This window comes from Galleria mellonella, unplaced genomic scaffold (assembly GCF_026898425.1).
Source record: "Galleria mellonella isolate WM207_F2 unplaced genomic scaffold, CSIRO_AGI_GalMel_v1 utg146, whole genome shotgun sequence".
Taxonomy (NCBI): Eukaryota; Metazoa; Arthropoda; class Insecta; order Lepidoptera; family Pyralidae; genus Galleria; species Galleria mellonella.
In genome coordinates, this window is record NW_026441999.1 from 3,383,875 (window position 1) to 3,395,705 (window position 11,831).

At 33.8% G+C, this 11,831-nt stretch overlaps 1 protein-coding gene across 1 annotated transcript; it reads right to left on the bottom strand.

The window, feature by feature from the left end:
* Positions 1–8,003: 8,003 nt before the first annotated feature.
* LOC113521123 (uncharacterized) lies at positions 8,004–10,218 on the bottom strand. The gene is made up of 2 exons (XM_026906556.3): positions 8,843–10,218; positions 8,004–8,361 (listed from the first exon to the last, which is right to left on the bottom strand). The coding sequence occupies exons 1-2, from the start codon at positions 9,965–9,967 to the stop codon at positions 8,272–8,274; spliced, it is 1,215 nt and encodes a 404-aa protein (XP_026762357.2). The 5' UTR covers positions 9,968–10,218; the 3' UTR covers positions 8,004–8,271.
* Between the last annotated feature and the right edge of the window lie 1,613 nt (positions 10,219–11,831).

The following is an 11,831-nucleotide window of genomic DNA, read 5'->3' on the forward strand; positions in this document are numbered from 1 at the left end:
GTTATGTTTTCCACAATTGTCGACACGTTGTTTTCAAGCCAACAAATTAATTTAAACTTTAAATACAAACTTAATGTCTCGTCTTAGAATTTATGTTGTCAAAAGTCACACTTGCCCGTTGACGAAGTTGTATGTGAACATGAGTATTCAAATTGCTCTCCAGAATGTATCTTTGTACTTTGTGTTTGTATTTTTTAATGTTATATAGGCAAATATAAAATATAAACTGTCTTATATGACATTGGGCTAGATAATTTATTATTCTTCATAAATACAAATTATAATTTTTTAACAGTATCTTCTCAAATAAATTAGTCTAGTAATAATATAGCAAACAAGTTTCAGTGCCAAGTTTGGGGAATTAAAAAAAAACATATCATCCTTACTAATATTATAAATGTAAAAGTGAGTTTGATAGTGCGATTTAACCAATTATTATGAAATATTACATACATGTACTATATGGAATCAAAAATGTTATAAGCTACTTTTATTGCGGTCAGTAAAAACATCACATTCGTGTTTCTACCGTGAAGCAGTTGTGTTTGCATGGTTGTGTTTCGGTTTGAAGGGTGGGATATGGTAGTGAATTTACAGGGTACAGAGGAATAACACCTGAGTCCTCAGGAATGGCAACGCATGGGGGGTGTCATGGGCGAAACAGTATACTCTGTTATGTCCATGTTACTGCTCATGTCAACAGGCGACGGTTACCACTTTCCATCAGGTGGGCCGTCAGGTTGTTTGCCATTCTAAGTTGTGTAAAAAAAAAACTTTACGCAAACGGAGTTGCAGGTAAAAAGCTAGTAATCTATAAAATCTTATGTGAAAAATTCTATAAATCCTAAATGATGAATGCAGTTTGTTCATTCAGTGGGCTGACACATTTTTATTTGGTCCTTGCCTAGTCAATCAAAGTTAAGTATGTTTTTGTTCATTTATATACAAACCTTATTATGTATACTATTTTTACTATTCAACAGCTCAACAAATATTATCATCGGATCATCTTGCTGGCTCACTGGAACCTGTCGAGCTATTCCTTATAAGTCAACGTTATATTCAAGGTTATTTGTGCTAAACTTTCACCTAATCCTATCCAATGTTATATCTATTTTATGAGAATATTAAATTTTACTTTATTATACTAAAATCCATGGTTATTAGATAAAAATATGAATTACAAATTAAGCTTAACTTCAAATAAGAATTTAAGTGTAGTGTCGACATTCTATGGGTAATGGACAACAGCGCAGGAACAGCAGTGAAAAACACGTAAAAACACACTCAAAACGCGTCGGAGTGTTTGAGCTTTCTTTACTCGGCTCATGATGTAAACACGCGTGTCGGAGAAGCGACGGTACGTGGCGGCACATAGCCACAACGATATGGCGCAATTTATAAGAGATAAGCTTTATTTATTTATTAAGTTGTAATTGAATGTAAACCTCGTTTGTGCTATTGATATACGCTGGCGGGACACCAGTGAAAGATGATAGATGAGGGTGATGCAGGTCAGTTGGCCCATTGTAACGAATTCAATAATAAATTAATCACGATGGTTTCCAGGGGGCACCGCGTGAAGGTCGACCTGATAGGGTAGATAACTAGGAATAGAGTTATTATATCCCTATTACTAACAATCCCTTTCTCACGATTTGGGTGTGTCAGGTATCATTATAATTCTTGCATCATCTCTAGTTATTACTAGATCTATTTTCATAAAGTGTGTGTGATCATTTTGATGGGACAGGTATTTTTTTATTTGAATTTGCGTATATGTTGACAAAATACCCATGACAAGTGTTAAGTGTTGATGAATTCTGGTTAGTTAGCTATTAGTAAAAAAATTACTAAGAATTAACCATGAAGCTTTCTAGAGGGGGCCATGAAGAGTTCAATCTGACAAAATATACCTATTACTAGTTACGAGACCGCTAAATCCTTGCATTTCCTTCCTTCCCTGAGACTAACTACTGCCGTACCCCATCTTCGTTCAATTTTCTGGAAACATTTCCTAGATTTTTATCTAACGAGTTTTATATGATGTGTAGGTTCAGCCTGATGGTAAGTGGTCTCCGTAGCTCGCGAACGTTTCGTAGTAACTCATGACACTAGAGGGCGACACCGTCACACGAGCAGTAATAGCTTGCTGTTTTGATGAGGTTACCCGCTAGCGCTTATAAACTGTGCCAAACACTGAAACACGGCCAGACTATAAGAGTGGTGTGCATGAACTATTCAGCACTCTTGACATGCAGCTAATGTATTTCTTTACGTATTTATGTGTATGTCCGTTTGTCTCCCGGTCCCATAGATATGTACCTGAAGAGAATATTGCGCGAGCTACAAATTGCAACACTAATGAGTCAGTGAGTAGCTAGTAATTACTTAAAAGTTTCGTTTTTAAATACTACTAGCTTTTTGCACTCTGAATGAAAATATGTAGGTACTTACAAATTGGTGCCATAGAAATTTTATTGAAATCGATTCAGTAGTTTAGTAAATATTCATCCGTTGGAAATGCATATATATTTGTGGCGTTTGGAGTTGAAACTCTGGGTCCGTGGGGCCCCGAGGCCATGAATCTTTTCAAAGAGATTTCACGCCGACTGGTAGAAACCTTTGGCGACCAGAAGGCTGGCCTATACTTTGGTCAACGCATTTCCGTTGCTATTCAGCGTGGAAATGCAGCAAGTCTCCTAGGTACCCTGCCCTATTTCAATTTACCTTTAACTATTTCAATATATTCCATTGTAAACGTTTCATTTTTAAATATGTAAATATTAATGGCAATATAAATAGGTAGTATAGTTTTCAATTCAAAATGACTGGAAACTTGAAATTGAAAAAACTTTAATTATTATCTGAAAGGATTCAATCAAAATTGTCTCAGTAATTTATAATTCAAAACAATTAATTTTGTCGCGGCTGACATGGTTTTTTTGTGGTGTTGTATCAGAATTTTGTTTGAAAGCATTTTGTGTAACTTGCTTGGGTATTTTCATGCATACATTCATAGCATCCGTTAATTGTCCACTGCGGCGCATAGTATATATCTTTTTGGCTAAAAAAAATCCAAAACGGTTTAGAACTGACGGAGTTATGAGTTAACAAACATAAAAAAACTATAAGTGAATTGGGGGAAAGGGATTGTTAGTAATAAAGACTGAGAATCCCACTGCTAGCAATATACGTAACCAGGTCGACATCTTCGCGGTTCTCCCTGGAAACTATCATGGTTAATTCCTGATGAATTCTTCATGATGGGTTAACTGGCCTGTTTTCATTCTCATCTATCACCCTTCACTGGTGCTCCGCAAGCGTATACCGTTAGCGCAGGCGGGGTTACCATACCATTATCATCCATCAAAAAAAAAAATAAGTGAATTGAGAATCACCTTTTTTTTGATGTCGGTTGAAAAAAAATCTAAATGTTTATAAGTTTACAAGTTATGAGATAACATAAAAAAAATACCTACAAATGAATTAAGACTGTCCATATTTTTTAATACAGTTGAAATCCTATTAAATACATTTCTGGATTGCCTTATCCAACCTTGTCATGAATATTTTCAATCTCGATCACCTTAGAAAATAGAAAATCCCCAAACCTAGCCAATGTTGGAATTTGGATTCGAAAATTCAATACAATATCTTTCTAACAAAACGAATGGATTTTACTTCAGTTTGATAAATGCTACTGGGCGACAGTTACTGACGTTGCTGCATTAGTTATTTTAATCGAATGCACACCAATATTCAGTTACTATCTACGTATTTTACCAAATGGGAAATTGCACCAATTACCAGCAGAAAATCAGCGCTACGGGTACTCCGCAGCTTAATGAGGTGGTTGCCTTTTCACCAATAGAGTAACATAAAACCATCTACAAACTTTGTTTTGCTTAAAAATTCATGATAATTCATGAATTTGCTTATAATAGTAAATAAATGGGCGCGGTATATGCAACAGCGTCCCTCTTAAAACATCTCCAAAACCTAATGGCGGTTGCCAACCCGCTTGCAAAGCGTGGCAAATACTGACAGAACCCCCCTTATGAGGAAGCTATGTTCAGCATTGGACAGTTAACAGCTGGTACAACAATGGTGAATAAATAATCTATCATATACTTACCATCAGGTGAGCCGCATGCTCGTTTGCCCCCTGTGTTAAAAAAAAACTATGTATCTACAAAACTTCCCTATCTATTCAGGTACGTCTGTCTTACTCGTATTTTTGTTGCTACACGGCTGTTTTTATGAGAGTATTTCGGTTCATAGAGTGGGAGTTAAAGCAGCAAAATTACAGGATATGGAGATGTAGCCCCATAGTCCTCAAGAACGAAATCCAACAACGACAGTATTAGATACATTGACATACGTCAATGTATCTAATATTAACTTCCAAAGGTAATCTGGTCTCTTAAAAATGCACATATTATATGTATTATCAGAGATATCTTTGCGATGCTTCGGTCACATCCGGGACTGAGCACCGTACAAGGAGTGAGTAATATAATATATAGCAATATATACATACGTATTTTAGTTATAATATTTATATATATATATATATATATTTAAATACATATATACCCTGATATTGATTTCCAGGATTTTGACATTCATACATACTTTTTCTTACATGTACCTTTCAGATTTAGGTAGGATTTCAGGATTTTTGGGTACTATTTATTTTCTATTATTTTGTTGATATTCGACTGACTTATTACATTTTATTTATTGCTATTTCCTTATTTCTAGTTGATAACATTAACATTTATATTGCCTGAGTATACTCAGTATACTTATTTAATATAACTTATTTACTAACATAATTTCTATTTACTATTTTTATACTATATTCTAGGAATAGCTTACGCTTCTTATTATTAGCCATTATTCCTATATACTCTTCCTCGTCTGGTTTTATTTCAATTTCTACTTCCAATTTCCTTCGCATTTCCCCGAAACGAGGACATTCTGATATTATATGTTTAATTGCTCTCTGGTTGTGTATGATCACAAGGGCACGACGGGTCCTCCCGACACCGAAAACGGTGTAAATACGCAGCGAACCCACCGTGTCCCGTGAGTAATTGTGCTGTGTATATGTTTGCTTGAGTTTTACCGACAATCCTGTACGCGCTCATTACATCTGGTAAAAACATTTTGGTTCCAGAAGCCGTCCCCCCCCGACCGATACCTCTCGTCCCACTCCTCAATCGTTTGATCTCTAATCAAACGCTTGACAAATGAGACGGGGCTCTCTCATTTCCTTCCCACCCAGCATGTGATCAATTCAATACAATTTTATTATTTTATTTTGTTCTTTTGTTACAATTTTATGCTTTTTTCGAAATTCTACTGCTAATGGGTGGAAAGTTCCAGGATTTATTACTGTCTGTATTGCGGCCATAGAGTCGGAGAGAATGCCGAACGTTGTCGCGAATATCTACTCATATATATTAGCCCAATAACGAATATGTTAAAAGTTTGTTATCCAAAAATAATAGATAACAAACTTTTAACGTATTTTAAAGTAGATATCCGATCGACATGGACGATAACGAAATGGGTGATGGCCTTTTTTTCCGCAAATCGATGTCCAGAGAAGCCCAATGTATAAATATTGGATTGGTTACCATATTACTCATGTCTACACCATACAATTCTGGGATGGACCTATTGTTACGTGCACTACAACGGTAACAGTCGACAAATGGCTCTGACTATCCTGTTTAGGATTACATTCGTGAGTACTTTTATATTATTAATAATATTATTAAACATAATAAAAAAGTCGGATTTATTTTCTGTCGGTAATAGCATGAAATAAAAAAAGACACTCGATGTCTGTACTAGCAAACAGGAAAATCTCTGGTTCCTTAAAGGATTGTGCTTGGGGCTATGTAGGAATAAGTAGATACTTACTTCAAACTAGTCTAGAAAGTTCAAAGCTTCGCGTGCTTCATTTAATTTAATACCTTTCAGAATCTCGGATCCCGTATTCGATATTCGAAGTAATTCAAAAAAAGAACATCAGCTGTGTTTCTTGCCAGATTTTTCTTAGCTGAAATTGCAAGTTAAATGACTTTTTTTAATGGGTGATAATGGAATTATATATTGCGCTTTTGCTATAAGTTTGCGGGGCACCAGTAAATGATGATAGGTGAGGATGAAAGCAGGTCAGTTGGCATTTAGCAACGAATTCATAAATAATTAACCAAGATGGTTTCTAGGGGTAACCGCATGAATGTTAACCTGATAGCTATTGCTAGCAATAAGGCGGCTAATTTCCATTCCCTTTTCTCCCAAAGCTGAATGGGTTTTTTAATGGATGATAATGGAATGGCAATCCCACCTGCGCTAAGGATATACGCTACCAGTGAGGGTTGACAGGTGAGAATGAAAAGGCACGATAGTTTCCAGGGAGAACCATGTGGAGGTCGACCTGACAAGATATATTGCTAGCTATAGGACTGAGATTTGAATGGTAAGTATAATAGTTTAAATATATAAATAGAAACATACATGGACTGCTAAAAATAATTCTTCATTTTAGCTTTGCTTTAGTCTAAAGGATTACTTGCATAAGTGGCTAATAGGAAAGTAGTGTAATTACAGGACCTTAGTCTTTTTTTTTTATACAACTTAGAATGGCAAACAAGCTGACGGCCCACCTGATGGAAAGTGGTAACCGTCGCCTATAGACATGAGCAGTACCATGGACATAACAGAGTATACTGTTTCGCCCATGATACCTCCCATGCGTTGCCATTCCTGAGGACTCAGGTGTTATTCCTCTGTACCCAGTAAATTCACGCCATATCCCACCCTTCAAACCGAAACACAGCATGCAAACACAACTGCTTCACGGTTGAAACACGAATGGGACAGCAATCGCAAGCAATCGACTTTTGTACAAAGTCTCCCTCTGGTTCCTCTTCAGGCATGGTAACCTCATAAGGGGTACCATGTGCATAACCGTCACATTGAATTATATGTAGACGGCGGATAGTTACATTATTATTAATTTAATACTTTTTATAAACGTAATCGTAATTTTATAAATTGTAATCCGCGAAATAATATATATTTGTTATTTATTATAAGATGTTGTTATTATATCCATTTAATTTCATATTATTGCAATTCCTGGCGCTACTAGGGATACAAAAGTAACACACATGCATGTATAATTCTAAACTGTTTACTATACGTATTTTAAGACGTAGTTATAGCTAAAACACTTGATTGAATATGTGAATCTAGTTACCTACTTTATGTTCATTAAAATTTCTCTAACCATGTTTTAAGACGAGTAATGGTGAAAAAAAAAAATTAAAATATTAATACATCGTTTTTATTAAGGATATTTTTTAACATCGATGTTTTCGGAACGATGTCACATCCCTAGGCACTAGCATAAAATGCGTAGAGCTGTCGGGAGTCAAAAATATTGATTGCCACGTCCTTCGGACTAATGGGGTGTTATGCAATGTCATAATAGTAGCTTAATAAACTATTATTTTTAACCTTTACATAAACATATCGAGTTTCAAATTTTATATAACGCCATCTAGTGATACTAGTTTAATACACTAAAACTGTATTGAAAATAAATTTGTTAATTACTTCGTCTGGTAAATTCAAGTTTATGGTAGGGCAAAAAACTTTTTGGTTGCATGAAGCAATAATTAAATTACTTTGACGCCTTGTCAATTTTACTTATTAATTTTACTTGTTTCTTTTTACGCCTATATTACGTGTTGTCTTCACGAATTCTGAATCAAATTTCATCATGAAATCAGCAGAATTCAGTCCCGTGTTGGTTTTATATTAATTTCTCAATTTTCATTGCAATTGAAAAAATATTTCCTATATTTCATTCATAAAAGAAGTAATTTGCAAGACATCATGTTATGTTGTTCACATTAGTATTCAAATTTTGATTTAAATTGATACTAAGTTACAATTTCATATAAAAACTAAAAACAATTTATCATTTTATTTATTTTTTATCAACATTTACAACATCAACATACTATTACATAACCATTTTAAATTATACTTAATTTTTAAATAAATTAATATTTTACAATTAATTTATGTACAAATATTATGTTAAACTACAAAAAAAAAAAACAATAATAATATTTCATGTTAATCTACTTAAACAATAAATAAATAATTGTTAAAATATTTTTTTTTTAAATGAGAATAAAATTTTTGGCTTCAAAATAATAAAAATATTTCATCTATGACTTAATTCACATTCAGTCTGTCTTTTAATCTTGATAATCTTTTATACATACATAATTTATCTGAGCCAAAAGATATTTTCCCTTGTTTCTCCTGAAAAAAAAAAAGATATAGATTAATAACAAACACAGATACACATGAAAGTTAATTGCAATTGGGCAACTAGATTATATATATAAATCCAATATTGACTCTTTATCCTCAACTTTGTTTGAGTTACCAAGATAATATGAAGCCTTTATTGTTGTATTCCAAATATTTTTACCCCATCATTTACATTTACATCCCTTACTATCATTATTAATCATTATTAAATTCGGCATCACATAGTATTGGGCATACAAAAGAGGCTCCTTCTACATCCCACATATGCATGCAAAGTAGCCACTGTTTATCATGTATACTAGACAGCAAGAAAAGTTGCTTATAAAACTTAGTTACAAATAAAACATACATTAGTGAATTTCAAGAAGTGGGATTCTTAATAATGGTATTAAAACAAAACAAAACTATTAATAGTGCCAGCGTTGGTTCATTTCAAAATCATAAGTAAATATATAATGTAAAAACTTACATGTGAAAAGAAATCAATTTCTATAAGCATTATTTCAAAGAATGTTGCCACCACTATAACTGGTCCTGTCTTTCTCTCACACACATCTAACTGAACAGCAAATTTCCCATCTGGCAACACAGCTATCTCTTCAAAAATAGGTTTGATTGCTCTTTTTTGACTTGCCAAACGATATAGCAGTATTTCCCCAGCCCTTGTGCCTATTAAAACTATATCAGCATAAAAAAACAATGCCGTAATCAGAGGGAAATCCAAATATAAATGTTGGTATTTATTTGTCTCGATTTTAAACAGATTTCGTGAATAGCAAACAAAGTTCTTGTCATTTATCACAGATACATGTTTTATTTGTTTCACCCACTCAGGTGGACAGTCTATAGACTTTACAGTCACTTTCTTATCTTTTCCAAAATTAACAATCCTTCCGCAGTCAGTAAACAAATGCAATGTACCATTATCATATTGCATAGCTTTGATATCATAGTCACAATGTAATATTAAATGTGAGGACAAATTATTTATTCTCAAATCACATCTATACACATCTCTATTATTAAAAAAATACAAAATGTCATATGCTAGGACGAAATTGTCGGCTTTAAAAAATGCCTCGCTCATCTGTTCGTCATTTTGCACAGTCCTTTGCAAAAATAAGCCTGACTTTAATAGTATGATGGTCACAAAATTGTTATTTTCAATTTTCAGACAACTTCTCTCAGGAACTGATACCGGTATATACTTTAAAGTACTCATATCATATAGAACGACACCTCTAGTATCTTTCAATGGTAATATATTGTAATCAACTGGCAATGCATGAGTCTTGTCATGCAAAGAAAAATTATAAAACTCCCTCACATTTCTTTGATAAGATGTAACGTGAGACCACATTCTGAGATTTTTATACACATGATACCAGTTGCAATCGTTGCCTGCTTTCTTTTTAGCAATTCTGGAGGAATATTTACATTCCTTTCGACAGATTTCTTGCCAAATCAAGTCGTTCTCGTCAATAACTTCTTTCCATTCCTTACAAACTCTCCGACACTTACCAACTGTGATACCATCCGTATTTATAAGTATTTCTATGAATGTCTCTACAGGTAAACTTTTTATATCACTCATTTTAGTTTCAATAGAAAAAATAAATAAATAATATAAGAATTAATTTTTATATAATAATCAGCGGAAACATAATTCTAGAGTCACCTATAAGCCTATCCACTGACCGGTTTTAAATTTAGTTTATACTTTTTATCAGACGATAATCACTTTGTAGATATTGGAAAGAACTTATAATTTTTTTAATTTTAAATTTTGTTTATATTCAGATAAAATAACATCTCGTGACTTTGACAGTAGCTGCAAACTTTTTTGAATAGGCAACTTTTACGGCTTTGGATAAATACTTTTAATCTCAGCAGACGAAAACAAACTTCATATGGAATCTTTTAAAATATGTAATAAAATATACACCAGATTTTAAGTTAAACCTTCAGGTACACAACTATAAAAACCATATCATTTTGCTGCAATAGTTCTTGCGTAATTTCGAAACAAACATATAGATAAACAGACCAAAATTCTGTGAATAAAATAGTTCTGGATTCTATTACTTTATCAACATGATTTTGTCACTATATTTGATATTAATCCTTTTACTCTAGATTTCAAAATTAATATCATATTCATTTTTTGCAACTTATGTGTGTTAATTAATAAAATCTTAAACTCAGAGAGAATATACCCCATCAGATCGACCTCCCCACGGTTCCTTGGAAATCATCGTGATTAATTCTAGTTGAATTCATCAAGGTAAGCTAACTAGCCCGTTTTCATGGGGGGAAGGGATTGTTAATAATGGGAGCTACCAGCCCAATTGCTAGCAATATACCCTGTCAGGTCGACCTCCTCGTGATTCCCTCTGGAAACTATCGTTCTGAATTCCAGATATATTCATCACGATGGGCTAACTGACCTGTCTTTTCATTCTCTCCAATTATTCCTCACTGGTGCCCCGCCAGCTTATACCGTTAACACAAGCGGGGTTACCATAAAAAAAGCCTGCCATTGAGAAATGTCAGATGCATCCGCATCTGACATTTCTCACTACGCCAGCGAATTCCGATAGGCCATTCCACTATTCCACTTTATGAAAAACCTAAAAATCAATTTCCTGCTAAGAAGAACTGGCAAGAAACTCGGCAGTTACTCTTTTAAATTTGATTTTCTCGTAGTTTATCTATTATTACTTACGTTCCAGTTCACAGGCTCGAGACCCTACCAGAATATCGCTTTTTCTTCAATATTATAACATAGCCCCTAATGTTTTTGTTATTTTTATTCAAATTGGTAGAGGTTGTTGCTCATTATGCTATTAAAATAAGGAAATGAGTCGGGATATTAAATAAAGAAGTAAAGGAAAATGGAAATAGGAAAAGGAATTAATAATAAAATGAGAGAACGAGTGAGAAGTGATTAAATAAGGAGCAGAAATAATAACTGTTGATAAATGACAAGGGCAATAAATATTCGAAACAATATAATGGAGGTAGTATTACTACAATGTAATATAGAAAATCATAGTTTTGAAGGTATACAGGGCTAAATTTGATAATAATTTTGTTCCTTTAATCTGACTAATCATAATTATATCTAATATTATTTTATTCTTTTTTGTTTTTAAACAATTTATTTCCATAAAAAAAAGAAAAGTTGTTGACTAAATAGCTCAAGTAGGAAACATAGGCCTCCCCCATAGACTGCCATAAAAGACGGATCTGAGCCACTTGTAACCATTGACTTAAATGCATTTAAATTTGTCACTCCATCTAGTAGGGGGTCGTCCTACACTGCGTTTGCTCGTACGGGGCCCCCTTCAAGAACATTTCTTCACCGTCGGTTGTCGGTACTTAGAGCTGTGGCCTAGTCACATACCAGGCCACTGTCACTTTAGCCTGCTTATCCTTCGGACTATGTCGGTGAATTT

What these genes read in the sequence shown, in the direction of transcription:
- LOC113521123 (XM_026906556.3), bottom strand. Translation starts at nt 9,967, where the DNA reads ATGAGTGATATAAAAAGTTTACCTGTAGAGACATTCATAGAAATACTT. An exon ending in AAATTGATTTCTTTTCACAT is followed by an intron (nt 8,362 to 8,842) that starts GTAAGTTTTTAC and finishes TTTTTTTTTCAG; the next exon opens with GAGAAACAAGGGAAAATATC.